General features: G+C 33.7%; 1 protein-coding gene across 3 annotated transcripts in view; it reads right to left on the bottom strand.

Moving 5' to 3' along the window:
* Window positions 1–424: 424 nt before the first annotated feature.
* Window positions 425–22,034, bottom strand: part of LOC145694850 (putative ammonium transporter 1) — an 89,722-nt gene continuing 68,112 nt past the window's right edge. For all 3 annotated transcript variants that reach the window (XM_081771542.1, XM_081771544.1, XM_081771543.1), the window contains 5 exons: window positions 20,821–20,932; window positions 15,108–15,223; window positions 13,127–13,253; window positions 9,353–9,457; window positions 425–6,618 (listed from right to left, as the gene is read on the bottom strand). In XM_081771542.1, the coding sequence (XP_081627668.1) occupies window positions 6,485–6,618; window positions 9,353–9,457; window positions 13,127–13,253; window positions 15,108–15,223; window positions 20,821–20,932 (594 nt within the window). In that variant the 3' untranslated portion in view covers window positions 425–6,484. The remainder of the gene's footprint in view (window positions 6,619–9,352; window positions 9,458–13,126; window positions 13,254–15,107; window positions 15,224–20,820; window positions 20,933–22,034) is intronic.

The raw sequence follows: 22,034 nt of genomic DNA, 5'->3' as shown, positions 1-22,034 counted from the left end.
TGAGACAATTTCTTTTACTTTGATACGTTCTACTTTTGAAATGATGAAAGACATGTTTTTCTGTTTTCATATGTCTTACCGTTTCATATTTTTCGGGGTTGCAACAGACTTTATGGACATGCTTAAGCATTTTAATAAAAATGAGTAAAGGGCTGCCCCCATGCGGAATGCATGAGACCTCCCCAATTTTGGTAACCGATTTTGATTTTATCTTGACCCAAGCTTTCAGGAAATATATACATCACCCCCACTTTGTGGGTTCAGGTTCAAGTACATCCCTAGTAAGAGGTATTGTCATTTCCCCAGACACTGCCGAACTCCCTGTGAAAACTTAACTAGAGCTTAAGAAAACAATGATATATTCTATAATAATTTATTAAATAATACTGATTTTAATTATAACAGAATTGTTATTGTCATCAACAACAGAACTACATAATTGCAACAAAAATGTATTTTTATTAATACTATTAATATCAAAAATATATTTTTTAATTATTTGGTGAAGGTATAATACATTCGCATTGAGATACCTTACAGGTAATACATAGCTCCAAACTAACAAAAGAACAATATAAGTTAGTTTCTATAGTTTATTAAAATTACAAGAAACCATATAATTATCGTGTGCAATATTCGCATTTCATAGTACAAGCTGGCCACACAGAATCCACGATTGTCCTCACAATAATAATAATATCGACATAGAAAAATATTCTTTTCTTTCTAATGATAACATTATTCCCAATAGTGTCATAGTTTCGACCCTGTATAAAATGTAGAATTGAAGCTTTAATAGTAAAGTCAGGAAATAATGCTGATGAATTTTAAACTGCTAAATTCGAGCGAGGACTATCACTTTTTTTGTTATCCTTACAAACTACATTCCAAAGCAAGAAGAAGGGTTGCCCATGACACGAGACAGTGCTTTTCCAACAGAAACAGAGCACTTTATCCGGGAATCGATATCACTTTCGTGATATTTTTTCGAGACGAGATATTCTGTCTCGTAGGTAACTCTAACAAGGAAACCTTCATCATTGAAAAATATTGAAAAGATGAGCTATGAAGAGAAAGTGTGAATTGTAGTTTCAGTCCACAACAGCAACTTGTACATCCTTTCTACATGCACTCATCACAACTTGGAAACAAATGATTGAATTTTAATAGTTTTCTTGGTTCCAAGATGGATGATCGAAAAACAAAATGTTACAAAGCATATAACTTTTATGTTGATCATTGTAACTTAACGAAAATTTATTTGCATGTTAATAATATGACTGTCTTGTTACAGGTTTGAGGATTTAGGATTATGACCGTGTATACACGAGAAGCGGACATTTAAAATGGTGACTTGTCTGGAATATTAGTCAAGAACAGAAGACAATATTGCGATTCCTGTGGGCCAAAAACACTACACCTGCTGACGATCATAGGCAAATTATGGAGATGTGTGGGGAGAGCTCAACTTCAAAGCAATGAAAGAATGCATATAAAATGTATAGTATGAAATTTCTACTTAATCCCCTTTCTCTTCACAGCACCACACTAAGAGGTGTTATCACTTTCCCAATCTCTGCCGAACTCCTTGTGAAAACTTAACTAGTGTTTAAGAAAACAATGGTATATTCTATAATAATTTATTAAATAATACTGATTTTAATTTATAACAGAGTTGTTATTGCCATCAACAATAAAACTATATAATTACAACAAAAATATATCTTTATTAATACTTTTAATATCAAAAATGCATTTCTTAATTATTTAGTGAAGATATAATACATTCGCATTCAGATGCTTTCCAGGTAATACATAGCTCCAAACTAACGAAAGAATATTATAAGTTATAAAGGCAGTGGTGTTATTCTAATTTTTAACAACCGGTAAAATTTACTGTTATGTCTGAGTATAACAACCGGTTCTACGAACTCGAAATATTTTAACAACCGGTTCTAGCGAACCGGTTGAATAGCACTACTATATAAAGGTAAGAACGATCTGTCGCTTTTTGTGGAGGTCTGTGTTCAATTGGCCCTCACATTGTCAGTTGAATGCAAATGGAGATAAGGCGAAGTTCAGTTGTTAGTGTGGGTATATCCAACATACTACCTGGTTGTGGAATTTCAGTTACACCGTGAACTTCCGTAAAACCAGAGTGAACATAGGACCTTCACAAAGCGTCATTAGGATGTGTATGTTGTATGACTTCAAACTAGAGTCAAATGCCGCTGCAGCGGGGAGGAAGATATGCCAGACCATTGGTGAGGGTGTCGTAACTACGCGAACAGCGCAGCGGTGATTTAACAAGTTTAAGAACGGTGACGAAACACTTGAAAATGCACCACGTGCTGGAAGACCAATACATGTACAAAATGAAGATTTTCAGGCAGCAATTGATTCGAAAAGTGACCAGACATGTGAGGAACTGGGACTACAATTCAGTGTGAGTGGAGAAACTATTCGGCAGCACCTCAATCAAATTGGGAAGCACTACAAGTTGGGTCGATGGCTCCCATATGATTTGACTCCAGGTCAGAAGGCAATGCGAGCAGACACCTATGTTTCTTTGCTGTCTCGTCTGAGGAAGGTACCATTTCTGGGCAGGATGTGGACACGTAATGAGAAGTGGGTCCTGTAAGAAGCTCCACGACGCCCTCATCATTGGTTAGCATCCCATGAACTAGTTCCAAAACAGCCGAAATCAGCACTACACCAGAAGAAGGTCCTCCTGTGTGTTTAGTGGAGTTCTCGCGGCATCGTGCATCGGAACTGCTACCAGCTAGCCAGAGCATCTGTGTACTGTTAGCAGTTGAGCCGTGTTCTTGAAAACATTGGAGACAGCACTTCTGAATCGCAAAGGAATCCTCCTGTTACAGTACAACGCTAAGCCTCACGTGGCTAAGATCACCCGGGACACCATTCTACGCCTTGGATGGGAAACACTACTGCATCCGCCATACTCCCCGGACATTGTACTGTCCAATTATCACCTGTTCCATTCCTTGGACAATCATCTTAAAGGACGCCATTCAAATCCCTAGTAGAAGTGCAAAATGCACTTGATACCTTCTTCATTTCACGGCCCACCAAGTTCTACCGCAATGGAATCTTTTCCTTCCAGAACGTTGGCAGAAGGTCGTCGATGCTGATGGGGACTATTTCTGATCTTCCAGGTACGTGTTAGGTGACATATCGGTGTTCGAAGGTGGTGGGTTAGAAAGCGACAGAACTTTCTTGGTTACTTTTCTAGTTCCTATATTTTATTGAAATTACAAGAAACATGCATAAATATAATTATCGTGTGCAATATTCACATGTCACAATACAGGTTGACGTATGGGTAATGTTTCCTCACACAAAATCCACGATTGTCCTCATAATAGACTAATAATAATATAGCTGAGTTGTGTCGTGCCTTCAAAGAAGAATGGACCAGTATTGTTAATGCCAACCGTAGACATAGTGGTAGACCCAGTACCTCAACTACAGACGTGAACTGTGTTCGTGTGGACAGATGAACAACACTACGCTCAATATCAGCTGAGCTGGGACAACCATATGGTGTTGTGAAGAACCATTGTCGTTAATGTTCTTAAGTATAGGAAACTGCGGGAAATGGATTCCACGGGCACTATCCGAGAACGATAAGATAACCAGAATGGTTATACGTCACTTGAATATCGTGTAGCGTCACGTAACCAAGGAGAATAATTTATTTCAGTAGCTAGTGATTGATCATGAAAGAAAAATGTATCTGTTCACTACACCAAGGAATCAGGCATCCATGGAATGGAAGCATCCATCTCCTCCACGGAAGAAAATCAAGGTGGTTGTTTCGTCCAGAAAAGTTTTGTGCACTGTATGTTGGGACATACCAGGTATGCTACTTATCGATTGTTAATTTGGAACAGGGAGAAACCGGGAATGTTGAAAGGTATTGCAGAGCGCTTCTGAAGCTGTGGGATGCCATCAGAAGCCAACGTTCTAATTTCCTCCGCCATGGCGTGATTCTTCTGGATAATAATGCAAGACCCCATTCTGCACAAAAAGAAATAAAACTTAAGAGAATTCAGCATTTACGCTAGGAATGACTAGAGAGCCACCCTACAGCCCTGACCTAGCCACCAGTGACTTTCATCTTTTCTCTGCTCTAAAACAGAACATGGTCGGTCACCATTATCTGATAAGTGATGTCAAACCCAGCAAAATTTAGCAGAAAAAGGGATTTTTTCGATAACACGTGAAAATCCAGCGAAATTTTTCCGCTGACTGATAGACCAATATAAATGCATAATTTGTTCATCAGAAATAAACCAATATAATAGCAATAGTATGTGTATGTGTGTGTGTCTGTTCAAAGTAGCATAATTCGCACCCACTGTTGCCTGGGTGTATTTTTTGTAATAAAAATAAAGTGAAGGAAAAGTTTAAAAATAAAAGCAAAAAAAAAAAATGTTTCTGACACTTCCTTTAACAGGTGAACTATTCTTATTGCGTAATTTCTATCATAGGAATTTGACACTCAACAAACTAGGGAAAATTTGATAAGGGAAAATTTTGTCAGTCAAGGGAAATTTTCTTAAGAAAACCTACGAACACTAGATGGAATGGGTTGGGATTCAACGGCAGAACAGTATGTAGTAGACCAAGAAATCCAATCGTTGGCAAAGCAATGCCAAAAATGTATGATTGCAACGGCAACTATTTTGATTATAAACAGATTGTTGTAAGTTTTTTTTATTTGTTTTCTTTGATAATGGTATATTTGGAGCGGAAATTTCATTCACATCAATTTAATGCATTTTGAAGATACCAGTAGGAATGATGACATATTGAATGTCCGTAATAAAGCGATTTTGGTTTCCTGTTTAGACAGAAAGAAAGTTCAACTGTTAAAGACAAATTAGGTTACTTGAAAATTACAAAGAATTGTGTCTTTTAATTAACTTTCATTGTGAGTCTAATATTATTGTTTGATCTTTTCTTTCGATAAATTGAAAAATATTAAAACAACAAACCACACGAGAGAATATTAAAAAAAAAATCGATTGCGATTTTCTACGATAATCTAGTACTAGAGAGAATATTGAAAAAATTTAGTAATCTAGTACTAGATATTTTCTAAGAGTAAATTCGAGAAAAATCGTTAGTTGTAAACTTCTTCCATTCTTGCAAACATTTACACCACAAAAGCACTTTAAAAATTAATTTCATTTATAATGTGTAATACTGAGTCGAATGCAGCTCGAAAAACGGTCATCTGCTAACACTATACAGAAAAGAGATAGCTGTGACTAAGAAAGAGAGCCGATTATACGGTAGCTGTCTCTTTCTATTTTGCCCAGCAATACGATTAGACAAAAAAAAATCTATGTATAAAACTTCAAAAGTAGTGTATAAACTTAATGTATACTTAAATATATTGGAAGTTGTATAAAGTAGTAAAGAAAAAAATTCATGTAAAAAATAAAATGTTATTTATACTTGTTCACACATTATATAAACAAATATTTTGCCATACATCCTCTGTTTTATTTCATGAAATGTGATTAATATAATTACCGGCTACTTTACTGTGGAAAGCTCTGGATTAAAATTACAATAGCCTAACAATTACAATGTCATAATATAAATCTCACTCCCTCTTTCATTCCATAGATCTTTAAAGAACAACGTTGCTCATAAAGTCACATTTTTTTTTTTTTTTTAATATATGAAATGGATATATTACTACATTGTTGAGACAAGATTCTAACTTCAACAATATTAAGTCACTGGTCCTTTTCCTGGCATTAAGGTGTCTGTAAAGTCAGTGTTGGAAGCAAAAACTTCTATAAATATTTTCTATATTCTACAATATTAAATTTCTATATTCGTTTTTTTATATAATTCATACGAAAAATTTCCCTTCTTTTATTAGTTATTCCTTTTCTTATATTAAAATCCTGTATATATTAAAACAATAAATATTGATCACACATAACTTGTGGAATATATACAACACATTGCCTACATACACATTATGCGACAAAAGAATTTTAAATACATTATTATTATGTATGTACTGGTATTTAAAAAGCATTCTGCTATTTTCATTTGTCTCATGCTATAAATTATGATGTAACGTACTAAAAGCGGCCATTTTCCAATGATGTGAATCCCCATAATGGAATAGCTAATTTTCATTTACTAAAATGATAAATTATTTATTACATCATAGATTTCAAATTATACAGTTAATGTCCCAAAAAATGAAAAAACTTGAAAGTTTGCTCTACTAAAGTATATCATACAAAGTGGTAATGTATATTTTTGAGGCAGCCGCTCCTGTTTTCATTTATACAATAGTTTGTAATGTGTAGTCTTCACCAGCTCTGCTTGAACAAACTTTTTGTTACATGCTTCGATTACTTTTTATTTTTTAATTTTTTTTATCAGTTCTCTTTCTTTTATTTGTATACGTAGAATAATGCGTAGCACTTCACGGGATTCCAGTCTCAGCTTCTCCGTTGTTAAAACCCATGTTTTCAAACGCTGGTAACACTTTCATTTTCCTCTTGTCTTCTTTGAGATTAAGTCCTGGAAAATCATCCGACATGTTGGCAGGAAGAGATCCTATAACAAAACCCGTAAGAAAAGTATTGAGCAAACAAAAGTAATTGTACTCTTCCTATAGTCACATTATAAAATGTTAGAGAGAAAATTTTTAAAAATGTTTTTTCACATACGTAGAAACTTAGTAACAAATATGAATGAAACACACGATTACTTATCAAGGTCAAAGCAAAAAATGCCTACATAATATGATCATTACTACAGTGAATCATAATAAATAGATAGATGTCGGGTAAGTAAGAAGTAACTACAAGCTATAACTGCTCTACTATCTTAAGAGTACTAATTACGGTAGTACTTTAACAATTATCTATACAGTAATTCTTGAAGATAATGCATTGTGCTACTTAAATTTACAAAATACTATTACTGTAAATGTAACTGTTAAAGATTACTTATTTCCATTTTACTGTCAGATCATCCCTAGATACAAAAAGTTTTCAAATCTTGTTTATCATTTAAGGTATTAAAATATGAATGTTACAACAAAATCACTATCAGGTTAGGAAAAAAACATTGATCAAATAAATAAAACAAAACTATTAAATTTGATGAGCAAAAATAAGTGAAACACTAATTCAAGTTTCCAGATACTGTGCAAACTGGAAAACCAAAATACGAAGTTTCTTAGTATAAAGATTAACTAAGTGTTAGTAGATCTATTATACAGTTAATCATGAGCAAATGTAGCGTGAGTGTGAATCAAAGAGCAGTAGTGTGGATTTTAATGGCATTTTGAGGTTATGTTTTTAGTTAAACTATAATTCTATATACTCAGTGTATAAAAAATTCTGTTTACTTTTGATTATTTTGGACATATTTCATATTTAAGATCTTTACCTGAAGCTCCTTTCAATGTTTAAATGGTTCACGCCAAGACATTGTAAATAGCTCTTATAATGTCAAAAACAGTGTTCATTTTTCCATGTATTTGAAGAGAACGTACAAATTTTATGGTTCTTTTTCTCATAATTTTGGTAACTGGACTTCAATCCTTTGCGCTCTATATGACTTTTAATGTTTTGTAAAGGAAAAGAAAAAAATTACAATACTTGTGCAAGCGTGTTCCTATCGTAGGAGGAGACAAAAATAGTTTCTTTCTTGCTTACTAGGTGTCTTTTATTTATAAGTCCTCGGCAATATGCTGCCTCTACCATCGGAATCGAGGAAAATGCATGCAAGTTTTATCGTTTTATTTTATAACCATATGCATGGAATAGTGTTAAGTAGGAACTCATTCCCTTTTTGGAACCACCGTATTTGACACATTTCTTTACTATATAATGAAATATAGTTTTTCTCCGAGCAAGCGTAAGCTAGTGCAAAAATATTACAAAAAATAGGGAAATTTTAATTTTAAAGAAGGGAATTTGTGGTATCATTAATGGGAAATTTGCCACAGAAAATCTATGAACATTGGATTCACTTTTTTATTTGTATGCGAAAAATCATGTAAAACTAACATAACGTGGTCATAAAACAGTATTTTAGTTAATTTTGGTAAATATTTTGTCGCAAATAGGTAATTTGCTTCAAATTCAGAAGCTTCCATGCGCATGATAGCAATTAGGCGTAGCAATATCGTCCATTAATTTTCTTTTCTCTCTCATTCATCTGTTTCTTCCCACAATACCTTCTGTCACGATCCTCATGATACAATTCCTTTTCAATGTCCCATTACATCCAATATTCCCTTATTTTCGTATTATTCTTAGCATTTGCTCATTAATTTACCATCTGACCCTGCTAATTATGACCCCAAGTTTTCCTCACACCTATATATTACATGTACGATTTCTGGCGTATTTTCGTAGTGACCCTGCTCCTGCCAGGTAAAGTAAAATATTTTACATGAAACATTGAATGAATGTTTTTCTTAACTTTTTTATTCAAAGACCCGCAATATAGATTTGTCTTCATCCTGAAGAATAATATAATAATAATTCGTACTTCTAAAATGACGAAAGTTACTTCCCTGTCCAGCAGCAGGTTGCGAAGGGTCATTTGGATCGGCTCCTAAACAATGAATATAGGGTCGAGATATGGAATACAAATTTTACATCAAAGCAGAATAAAATGATGTACTTAAAAACAAATCGTATGACAACTTATATACAAGATTTGTTGTATATTTGTGGGTGCTTTTATACGTCACATGCTATTACAATAATTAGTTGTAATACGGTCCTTAATAATATAGCATGCAGTGTCTGATGTAAGTCAAGAAAAGCAGGAGAATGACCTTGCCTGCTTCTTTCATTTGTGTGTATCCCAAGGTATAATTATGCATAATTTGAGGAGCACGGTAACTCAGTGGTAGAGTGTTCACCTCTGGTCTAAGGGTCGTTGGTTCGATCCAAGGCGAAGTAAGTTTGTGATGAACATCGTGGTCCATGGGTTTTCTTGAGGTCTCTAGTTTCCTCCCACATTTTTATTCCACCAAGTCTTTTACATTTAATTCATTTCCTTAATTATCTCACCTTTAGCTGAAAGGACATAATCGTAGGAGAAAATTTCAAATACAAAAAGCAGGTAGATAAGAGAAAAAAATCTTAATATGATACAAACACATATCAATATGATGTTTACACATTCTAATATAGAGCATTCCCTTACACCATCTAATTAAACTAATACTAATATGGGTGAACTGATTAGATAATTGGGTTTACATTGCTTCTAACTTAACATCACATTTTCGTTTGACAACAAAGAAAACAAAATTAAATCAAACCTCGATGTGTTATGTTTTTCTCTATCTTATGTTTACATTGGTATTGTTCTTCTCGCCATGCCATTGCTGGATATGCTGGTTCATTGTGCTTTGATACGTCCAAACCTAAAAGAACAACCTTTTGTATAATTTGGGATAAAAGAATGCAGTATATCTTATATACCATATGCAAATAATATATGATTTTTTATTCTGTCTATGATTCAGCTATAATATGTGCAAATAAACAGATTTGTAATAAAAAATCACCACTTAGTCTACCTAAGCTCCTAAGCTCTCAATAAATACAAATATAAGAAAAAAATAGAAAAACAAATAACGTGCAACATAAATTCTAGTTTTCAAAGAATGACATTTACATTTCTTGCAATATTTACCAAATTTATAGATTTGTTCGAGATTTTTTTCTTTTGATATTTCAACATAGAATTTGAAGCAAAAAGATTAAAAATAGCTTAAATTATAACGTTAAAATACTTGAATACCACTCATTTTAGCTTTAAAACTTCTTGTATAAAATAGAAAACAAATTCTGACCAAAGCATATTTTAACTAACATATAATAGCGTTACAGTTTCGGCAAATTAACTTTGCCTTCATCAGACACATTATGAAATACAATTTCTAAGATTACACCTTATATACTTCTTAAAATGAGAGGTCATATCTATGAACCAATCAGATTCGTCCTTTCGTTTTTGACAATTCTTAATTACATATGCAACTTTTAATGATCCAACTTTCACTTGAGAATTAAACTTTTAATTGGCACACCTGTGTATTCTAAATGAGTAACTTTCACTTTTGAGAAAAATAAACTTTTAATTGGCTATCTGCTATTCAGTACACTTGTTTTTACCTCTTCTTTCTTCCCTGCTTTACTCAATATCTTCCTCCATACATCATATATATTTAGTCCACTATTCCAGTTCATAAGTTTCTCGCTTTCTTCCTTCCGTATCCATTCTGCCCCTTTTCATTTTCTTACAATGCTCCTTCTCTCCTTTTCCAGCCCCTCTACACCTTCCCTGTCTATTTCATGTCCTGTCTCCTTTACATGTTTATATATAGCATTACTATCACTATTCAACCCAACGTCGTCCTTGTGCTGTTTAATCCTTTCTTCTAACCTCTTTCATGTTTCTCCTCATATATGCTGTTTATAACTCAGAGCACATTCTTTGCATCTAATCCTATATACAACCCCTTCATCACTTATTTGAATCTCTGTTACCTTCCTTTTCCTCCATTTCAATGCATCTAACATTCTTCTACTTCCTCTTCTGTATGTTCTTACTCCTCCTTTCTTCAACAAGTTTTTTAAGACTTCTGTTTTTTCTCCTATACTCTCTCTCTCTCTCTCTTTCTCTGCCTTCTTTTTTTCTATTCTTCTTCAGTCTCTCCTCACTATATCCATTCTGCACTAATAAACTATGAAACTGCTCTATATCTTCTTTTCTCTTCTCATCATCACTGTCTATCATTTTTATCCGTCTGTTCATTTTTCTAATAAAGTTCCTTTTAGCTCCTTCATTTACATCACTCCTTCTATGGCAACAAACATCTGCTGAACATTGTTTCCTATACTACGTTGTTTCGAATCTTCCTTCTACACTTCTTATTGTCATACCTAAAAACTTAATTTTCCCTTCTTCTTTTAATTCTACCTCTAGGCTTATTTCTTTACCTTCTATTCTTCCCACAGATTGATCGAATTGTCTCTTCGTTCCTTTTCAAATACCTAAGCAATCATCCACACACCTGCAAAACATAATCTTTCACCTCCTTCCTCTTTTACTTTTTTGTTTCCATTTGTTCATCACAATTACTGATAACACTGGGCTTAGTTTCGATCCTATACTTAGTCCTTCCTTTATTTTCATTAACTTCGCTCCTATTGTACACACACAGTTTTCCCATATCAGTTTAATGCTTTTCTCATTTTCTCTTTCTTTCATTTCCTTATTGTTCTATTATTCATTTCTTCTTCCAATACCTTCAAAATATAATCCCTTCTTAAGCTAGGAAACATTGCTTAAACATCTACGCTAAATATCAGTGTCCTCTCATTTCTTCTTCCTATTTCTCTATCATTGTGTTGATTTCTTCTGCATTCTTAATTCTATTACTTACTTGTTCTTCCCTTATTTCTTCTACTATTTTCTTTAGATTTTTCCCAGAAAACTAAAGAACTATTAGCGATAAGCGAAAATAAAGAGTTGGGCATGATATTAAGAAAATAAAGCAGATGTATCAAGAAAAATGGAGCACACGGTTGAAAAATATTATTCTTCCTGTAATCCCTTACTGGTCTCAACTTTACTTCTTTTTTGTATATCTTCGGGAATCCTTTCATATCTGGAATTCTTCCTTTTTCGTCTAATAACTTTCTAAAATGTGCCTTCTTCACATTCCTTATTATCTCCTCTTTTACTTCTTCTTTCGTCTTTTCCTCACCTATCACCTCGTATGTCTCGTCGCATAATTCTTCCAATTGCTCTGTGTATCTTCCATTACTACAATCGCTCCTCCTTTATCAGCTTGTTGTATAACAATGCCTTTCCTTCTTCTTAAGCTCTTCAATCCTTCTTTCTCTTCGTTTGTAAGATTTCCTATTTTCTTGTTCATATTCTGCCTCACTATTGCCACAGCTTTCCTTCTTGTTTCTTTCTTCCTCTTCTTTTATGTCCATAATTGCTTGTTCTGTTCCACTGAAAAAAAAAACTAATTCTCTTGTATCTGTCTTTTTTTCCTTCATTTTGAACTTATATCCTAAATCAAGGCACTTTTCTTCTTCCTTTAATATTACGTTTCCTATCTTCACAACTCTATTTACTTTGCCCATTTTTCTTTCTTTCCATCGTAAGATCTTCCCTTTCTTTTCCAATCTTTGCCACTCTTTCTCTTCAAACCTTACTTCCCATTCACTTAGGCTTCTTAATACTTCTTCTCTCACAAACACTAACAACTAATCTTCAATGTCTTCTTTTATCTTTTTTGTCACTTTTTCACTCGTTTGAACTTCCTTATCTTCTCTCTAGTTAAATCCCACACAAGCTGCTTCTTTGCTTTCTTTTCTAATTGTTTGTATCTCCTTGTTTCACACTTTACACCTTTTTTTTTAAACAATTTTCAGTCTTTTCGGCGTTGTGTTTCCCTCCAAACATTTTCTTAAGAATTTTATTTGCTGTCTCTTAGAAATCTCCTTTCTTCTCCTGTCCTACCATCCGTTTATCCTTCTATTCAGAATTGGAGGTACTTCTACCTGAAGTTACTCATTTAGAATACACAGGTGTGCGAATTAAAAGTTTAGCTCTCAAGTGAAAGTTGGATCATTAAAAGTTGCATAAATGTAATTAATAAAAAAATTGTCAAAAATGAAAGGGCGAATCTGATTGGTTCGTAGATATGACCTCCTCTCATTTTAAGAAGTATATAAGCTGTAATCTTAGAAATTGTATTTCATAATGTGTCTGATGAAAACAAAGTTAATTTGCTGAAACGGTAACGCTATTATTTATTAGTTAAGATATACTTTGGTCAGAATTTGTCTTTTATTGTTTAAAATACTTGTTTGTTAAGGAGGCGTAATTCAGAGATTTAAAAAAAGGAAATTAAAACCTGCCCCTGAAGAGAAAGATCTTTCGTAGATTTGTAAATTTGTGAGAATAAATGTTTGCCCAAAAGGCAAAACATATTAATTAAAGTCTCATAACTTTCATAGATTATAAGTAATGCGTATTTAAAATATTCACAAGTAACTGACTGCATTACCTTTTTCTTCTTCTTCAGGAGACACCCTGAGGATTCCAAACTTCTTGAGAATACCAAACATGATTACACATAGTACTGAGGACCAAACCATTATAGCCAAAACTCCTGCAATATTAACGCCTAGTGTCTGAAACAAACAGAAAAAAAATAATAATTTTCACTGTTATAAGACATAAAACTTAATCTAGAATAATAGTTTACTGTTACCGTATCTATAGCAATTCAGAAAAATTAATTTTGTTAATTGTTTCAATTGAATCAATATTATTTAAAAATGTTCGCCACAAAGTGAACATCTCCTGCTAATAAGTTGTTGAAACTGAATATCCGAATACAAGGAAAATTATGTTGATTCAACCTTATTAAATTTGGGATATTCAGGATTTAGGACTCATATGCGTGTTACCCTAAATACGTCCTCAATGTAGATCACCAACAAACAATTGACATCAATTAGTAAGTTCAGAGTTAATTGGCAACAGGATTAAATGATTCTGATAAAAAAGAATTTTCAAAAATTTAAAACATCGGAACACAAATTTAAAACAGGACCGTGAACATCTCCTGCTAATAATTTGTCGATACTGAATATCCGAATACAAGGAAAGCTATGTTGATTCAACCTTATTAAATTTGGGATATTCAGGATTTAGGACTCATATGCGTGTTACCTTAAATACGTCCTCAATGTAGATCACCAACAAACAATTGACATCAATTAGTAAGTTCAGAGTTAATTGGCAACAGGATTAAATGATTCTGATAAAAAAGAATTTTCAAAAATTTAAAACATCGGAACACATGTCAATACAGCCCAATAATTTTGTTATAAGCTTTCAATTAAGTTTTATATATATGGAATTAAACTATCTACATGTTTCAATATTTTACACACTCACGTAGAATCACTTATGTATTATTATTATTATTATTATTATTATTATTATTATTATTATTATTATTATTATTTAAATATCAGATAGGACTACAAAAGAATTAGACATATTTAAGCCAAAACTATCTGAGATACCGACATGCAATTTCAGCTGTTAAATTTAGGAACAGTACAAGTTCACTACGGTATTGATACCACTGCAGCTAATTACCGAAAGAACGTAAGAGCTAAGATGACTGTTACGTATACTCAGAAGAAATCACATTAAATGTCTGAATTAGTCAGAACGAATGGCCTAATTTTTGTGTGACTTCTTTCTACGGGTATCTGTGACAAGCAAGTATTCCATGCCTCCATTTACATGACATGAAGCAATACAATGCAACGCTATAGAGCTGGGCAAGTGTCGATGCACATGTTGCAAGAGGTTGAATTACACCTGTCTTAATGAGTGTCCCATGATAATCGAAACATATATTCAACAATTGTATCCTCTCTAAACTAAACTTGACGAGTCTGAAATGACTCCTGATACAATAAAAATAGTATTCAACTTGTAAAACACTCGAGCTGTGTACTTCTCTGTATAAACGCTGTATCTAAGGAATATGATAATAAAGTTGGCATTACATAAGACAGAACAATTCTTTGTGTAAGTAGGTCTACTAAATATGAAAAAGTTGCAAAATCAGAATGCAGTATTATCTCAAGAGATAATTGGATACTTGGAATTAAGAAATGAGGCGTTGGATGGTAAAGGGGTGTAACTCTTTTTTTTCTTTTTTTTAATGAGATTAAGTCATTTCCATGAACTTGAACCCAAAACCTGTTGGATGGCAAAGTTGCGTATCTCAGGATAAAAGAACCAAGCCATACGCCCAAAGTTGGCAGCACAAAGAACCGATTTTGTCCGCTTTTTCTATATCGATTCTGATAAAAGTTCCAATATCTCAAAATGTCTCAAAACTGAGTTACAACACTTTGCTATCCAACGTCTGAAATCACCCCAATTGCTTCTTTACATTGCCTTGTCCGAATTGTTCCCGTACATTCCACATTGCTTTGACCTTAAATATACTTACGCACCCGCCCTGCTTCTCTATAGCCATAGATCAAGCCCTTGTCCATAAATATTGGTGCAGCAATCACTCCTAACAGCCCTCCACCTAGATGCACCGAAACAGCATCCAATGGATCATCCACTAAAAGAACAAAAGAAATAAAAGTCAATAAATATGGTAATAGGAGTAATTTAATTATAATTTTATCAATAATATCGCTCAACAAGCGCGATAACCCATTTGCGCTAGATAGTCCGAGAATATATCGTAATTTTTCAACAAGTTATATTTATAATTGCGGGAAAGATTCGGTTGCTTGTAAATATTTTGCATGGAAATATGCAAGGTAGGACAATTCGGTACTTAAGCTCTCTACGATCACAACTGACATTAATTGTCCCGTGAGAGGTCAAAAGTAGCGCCATCTTTAGCGTATTTCAGTGATCACTTAAATTTAATTAAAGATAACTTCAATTTAATTAAAAGTCTATGTGTGTGTGTGTATACATTGTTTACATTCTAGAAGCGAAATTAAATAATAATATATGTCAGCTGCTTACATAATATGATTCTGCTATTGCTGTTATCTTACGTACAGCCAGGGCCAGACTTAAAACTTTTTACGTTAGGGTGAGGGGCGGTAAAACATTAACACAAAAGAAAATAATAGAACAAACTTATTATATGCATCTCTTTGTTTCAACATTTTTGTATAAATTTTAATGAATTTTGGTATGGTTATAGAATGTTGTGAGGTGCACATGCGCAGCAAAGCTGCGCGGGGGAAAGCGTCACGCACCAAAACAACGGCGTTACGAGCCCGCCTCTTACGCAACTGTCTACTGCACAGGGACGTGTAGTGCATATTACCGTTGTTACCGGCGGTAACGGTAAAAGTATGAAAGTTTTCGTTGTTTTCATATGTTTCTAAATTTTATCATCAACATGGGAAGATGTTTGCATATTTTCCTTTTCTTTCTTTCTTTTCAAAGTTCGGACGGCCTATGCCGCATTTACACTGCCAGCGTCGAATAGGAACACACTATTGTTGATACCGTAGATTTCAGAGGTAACGCGAACCCGGATAGCGGCCATTCACTCCAGAAGTACCTTTCAGCGTGCCAGCCAGAAGCATCCTGCGCGCTCGTATTTGGACGTTCGGAATGGCCCTTATGTTACCGTTCGGCTGAGTGGAACAGGAAAAAATAGGAACGTTCCCTGTCAAAACAAGGAGAATCTAGAATATCATCAGCATGTTTATTCTACTCGCTCTCCTCTCGCTATAGAGGATCGAGCTGGCAGTGTGATTCAACTATACTGTTTCGTTTGCTTCCTATTCAAAACTTAACTGTAATTTCCGTATTCGTAAAGTTCTTTCATTGTCTTAACAGTATACAATTTCATAGTAATGATAATTAGAGAGAAGTAAAGATGTTTCCCGGCACTCCTTCTAATTCGAATATTTATTATTATTTAGGATTTATGCTAATTAAGTTGGAAATATTTTGTTTTCAATTGAATATAGAATACTTTCCATTCAGCAAATTTCCAGCTTTAGCCTCTAGCCTACTAGTTGAATTTGCACTTTGATACAGTTTGATGTGTTGAAAGAGAACGGTGCAATTGTCTTCATCATACCGTAGTTTGACTGTACCAAATTGTGTTTGACAGTCTGACTCGTTTTCAATACAGAAAACTTGTTGCTCAAACATACGATGAGGTTGGTGGTTGGTGAGGTAGGAAGCAGCAGCCTCTTGTTAAACAAAGATATACTTGTACAAAAGTATATTTTTTCATTGTCATGCCCATAGGCTTAATTTAGTGTTAGAAAAGTCCGTTGACTATACAAAAGGGTGTAAGTTTTTTCTAAAACTATGTCGTGACTTGCTTCTTTATTCTCGAAGTCTTCACAAAAAAACAAATGCTTTGGACTGTGTAGTCACAGGCCCGTATCCAGGGGGGTTTAGGGGGTCCCCGTAGATTTTTGCTACCCCCTCTAAAATTTTCACGGTAGGCTTGGAAATGAACTATAATATGATGATGAACTGTAATAAGGTTGGATGGGCCCCCCTAACTTCAGCCGGCCCCCCTACATTTTTGGGCTGGCTACCGGCCTGTGTAGTCAACAAAAGTATCCCAACAGTCTCAAACACAAGGTGAAACTATGGAAGTAGGATAAATGATGTGCTGTATAGCTTAAAGATGAACTGTTAGGACTCTTAAAATCCATGACAAAAACATCGACGAATGAAATTCTCAAACCAGAGTTAGTGCAGCAAAATTTTACCAAACCCTTTAAAGTTTTGACTTCAATTTTTTACTTGAACTGTTTTATGATATGGGATCAAGATAAGAAATCTTGTTCAATATCTTAGAGAAGGAAATTCATGATGTAAGTTTTTGCAGAAAAAAAAGATGACTTTGAAGAATATCTAAGATCATTGAGAGACAGTTTCAATTATATTTAGTAAATAATTGAAGAACCTGAAGAGCCACACTTTTAAAAAAGATTAAGGTAAATGAAGTGGGATTTGACTTCCCCCCCTAAAAAATCGTTGCCAATGCCTATAGTCTGAAATGATTGATACGCTAAAAAAAAAAAAAAAAAGTACTAGATTTTCTGATATTGAAAAACTAGAGATACTTGTAATATCAACAACCGGTAACAATTGTGAAAGTGTCACGCCACGCCACTGCTACTGCAAGTACAATTAAAATTCTACTCAAGTCCAACCACCAATGATTGAAAACCAGTAGACTTATTAAAGGCATTATTAATTGGAGAGCGTTTACTCTTACTTAAATAACGTCTTTTATTATTAATATTCATCTTTGGGAATTATTTCGTCTTACTTAATGTTTTCGCCAACGTTCCCCCCTAGGCTCGGTTCTAGTAGACGTAGTGTTAAATCTGGTCTTGCCTATAGCTTAAGCTGAGAAGCTTCTATACAATACCATCCACTTGCCAATTGCTTCGCCCACAATAGTGCTTCACTACTACTTCTACTACTACTACTACTACTACTACTACTACCACTACTACTACTACTACTACTACTACTACTAATAATAATAATAATAATAATAATAATAATAATAATAATAATAATAATAATAATAATAATAATAATAATAATAATACACTGCTCTGCATGCATTCTAATGTTTTCAAACAAATAATATTTTCTGAACTGGATTTTTATACTGATTTCAAATATGTAATCAGTTTTCTTTCTATCACGTCAGGTTTTTAAGAATTGGACATATTCAAAAATCAAGGTTTAGTAGAAAAACTACTTATGTCCATGGGATAAACTACTAGAAAACATGAATATATTCTAGTAATTGCTAGAAGATTGACATTAATTTTAGTATGGGCGAAACTTATGATGTCTTGACTTTAACCTGGGACTACTTTCTCTTGGTATAGGCAAAGAGAACATGATTTTTTTTAAATATTTTTTTCTGAACATGGATCAATGGTTTACTGCCGTGACATACCAGGACTTATAAAAAGGTTTGATGTGACTTACAATGCTTCTGATTGGAGACTTTTTATCGATTCATCGACATCAAGTATGAAAGGCGTCTTACTTCACAATGGCAATATCCTTAGGTCTATTCCTGTTGCACATTCTATTCATATGAAAAAGTCATATGAAAATGTTATGTGTTTGCTAGATTGTGTGAACTACAAAGAACATCAATGACTTCTGTGTGGCGATTTTAAAGTGATAGGCCTGCTGGGACTTCAATCAAGCTACAAAAAAAAAAAAAAAAAAAAAAAAAAAAAAAACATCCTTGTTATTTCTGCGAATGGGACAGTTGTGCAAAGGGTGAGCACTGAGTTAAGAAAAAATGACCATTCCGAAAATCTCTATCACCTGGCGTGAAGAATGTTGAACATGAACCACTTGTGGAACGTTCAAAAATTTTACTCCCTCCCCTACATATAAAGTTAGGCATCAAGACACAGTTCATGCTCTAAGTAAGGATGGTAAATGTTTTAAGCACATATGCAAGATATTTAGTACAAAGAGCAACGAAAAACTCACATATAGTATATTTACTGGTCCACAGATAAGAAAATTTCTCAATGATCCACTTTTTGAGAATACCATGACCCAAATGGAGACGAAAGCATGGCAAAACTTCAGGAATATGGTGAAGAACTTCCTTTGTAATACAAGAAGCCCTGATTACGAACATATTCTAGAAGAGTTGCTCCAAGATCTTAGAAATCCTGGGTATAATATGAGTGTCAAATTAAACTTTTACATGCACATTTCGAAAATTTCTCACACATTCTTGGTATCTATAGTGAATAACACCGTAAACGCTTTCACCAGGACTTAAAGGATATTGAAAAGAGATGTCAAGGCGGTTGAACCATTAATATGATGGCCGACTATTGTTTGCTGAAAAAGAGAATCCTGGAAAAATGGCAAAACGAAGGAAATTGTTTCATAAGTAGCAGGCTTTTGTATGATTAATTGTACACATTTGAGTAAATTATGGTATTTGTTTTCATTTGTATGTATTTAGTTACTTTTGTCATTTTGAAATCACTATGTACATAAAATATATATTATGTATTCTATATTATAATGTAGTTTGTACGTATTGATATAAATATACCTCCCTATATCTAGAAAAACGTGACGTGATGGGGAAAATTGATGTTATATTAGTAATCAGCGCCCCAAAATTATAAGAAAACGCCACTCAAACCAAAATCATCGGAACTTTTTTTTAAATGCAGAGCAGTGTAATAATAATAATAATAATAATAATAATAATAATAATAATAATAATAATAATAATAATAATAATAATAATAATAATAATAATCGATTTCAAATTTCCGCTCTGTCATTTTTCTTTCACCATTACTTTCTGGATGTTACTGAGTATACACTTTCTTCTCAAATGGGGGTCTAGCAAGTTCCTCTTTCCCTCTCTCTCTCTCTCTGTTTCTTTTTTAAAATTATCTCTAACATTGACTTTCTCTCCCTCATAGTTTACCTAATTTCACCTTTTCATCCTTCACTTAATTTCAAACCATATATTGCATACCATATATTGCTTTGTTTATTGAGCATAACATCCCTTGTCACATGAACCTACAGTTTAATGTGGCCAAAACACCGCACTGCGTTCATATTTCAATGTTTTCCTACCAGGAATTGAACCTAGAACCACATGCAAGAAAAACCGTGCGCACAAGAGAATAGGCCAGCAGGAAGGGCTACATATATTGCACCACTTTGTTCTGTTTCGATGCAAAGCTTGCATTCTATTTCTCAAGCCTACGTTCCAGGAGGCAATTCACCCTTGCAAACGACTTTCTGAATCTGCCAGTAATTCTATCTTCGTTTTAAGTTATCATAAACGCAAAACGAGAAATGTATCAAATCAACAATTTAGGGAGCGGTATGCAACTTTCAATGCATCATTTTATTTTTTTTTTTCCATAAGTAGAAACTTTGCTTTGTATATACATAAACACAAACAATTTGCTGAGCAAAACAATATATTCAAATAATAAAATACGTGTTAGTTGGGGAAAATGTAACACGTATGTACTTTATTATGTGAATATATTGTTTTGCTCAGCAAATAGTTTGTGTTTAATTTTCTGTATCTTAAACAAGTTGGTTCAATAAATGTTATGTCTGTTTATTTATTTCTTTGTGAAATAGTAAATTGTCGATTGTCAAATCCAGATTGTAACTGACCTTGAAGACGAATAATAAGGTAATGGCTTCCCAAATAAACAAATCCTCCGATTAGTCCAATAACAAAGGCTGCCCAAAGAGCAAATAGATTTGCTCCTGAACATATGGATACCTGAAATATAAAGAACAGTAAATAATAGCATTATATAACTTCCTTATATTAATAAATAAATAATGTTCCTATATGGGAATAAAATTAATTACTTCAATAATATATTTTTTTTAAATTTTCAATGTGTTTTGAATACTATTCAAGCTGTTTTGAAATGGTAACGTTTAGTAATACAGTATCACAAAGCTGATCTTTCGTTGACATTCAAACTGTTAATAGTAACTGGCAAAGAAAACTGTGCAATTGGATTTTAAGTTTCGTTAAAATTTAAAATGTTAAAATTTATCAGCGATTTGCTAACATTACATTAGCCAACAAAATTTTACTTTTTTTTTCTGTAACTGGCATGAGAACAGCTAATTTTTATGTTTTCGGGTGTGCTGATAACGAAAACGTTAATGAAAATGCAAGATTAGCTCTCGTTTTGAAGTTATGATAATTTTACGTTATTGCCTATATAAGCTTATGCATGTATTTTATCTTGTTGTTATCCCTCGCAGGAAGGTCACTGAAGATGCAGCCGCTTTGTAGTGCTTGGCGTTTGTAGTTTTCAGCTGGTGATTCCCTGATTAGTGTTCAGGAGTAATCGGCTAACATTGATGCATTCCACTTTCCCTGATACCTCATTTTTATGTCCGAAATTTTCTGGTGGAAACGTTTCCCATGCTCATCGCTTGCAGCACCAGTTGTCAGGAAAGTAGTCTAAGTGCGAATCTAAGAAACGGAATTTTAAGGACATGTTGCACCCCAGTCAATCGTAGCAGTACAGAAGATTTGTCACAAGATCCTTATAGTTTTCTGCATTCTTATTTCCATAGAAGATCTTTTACGATTCAACCACGAATCAAGACTCGAAACACAAGATATGCAACATATATGAAGAGCCTATGATTTGTCCTGGTCCCCGATTTCACAGCCAAAGTACAGTCTGTACGCCTTCCTAGTATACAGCGTTATTGGCCTCCTTTGCGATTTCAATATAGCCTACCCGTAAATGTAACAAAAATTGTCAGCACTATTGACACATTTGCTAGGCATATTGAATTACAATGACTACACGCACTAACTACACTCCAGTAACACGTTCTTCCAGCACCCGAAC

Source organism: Thermobia domestica, chromosome 9 (assembly GCF_964235325.1).
Source record: "Thermobia domestica chromosome 9, izTheDome1.hap1.1, whole genome shotgun sequence".
Classification (NCBI taxonomy): domain Eukaryota; kingdom Metazoa; phylum Arthropoda; class Insecta; order Zygentoma; family Lepismatidae; genus Thermobia; species Thermobia domestica.
This window is presented reverse-complemented; position numbering and strand designations above follow the sequence as displayed.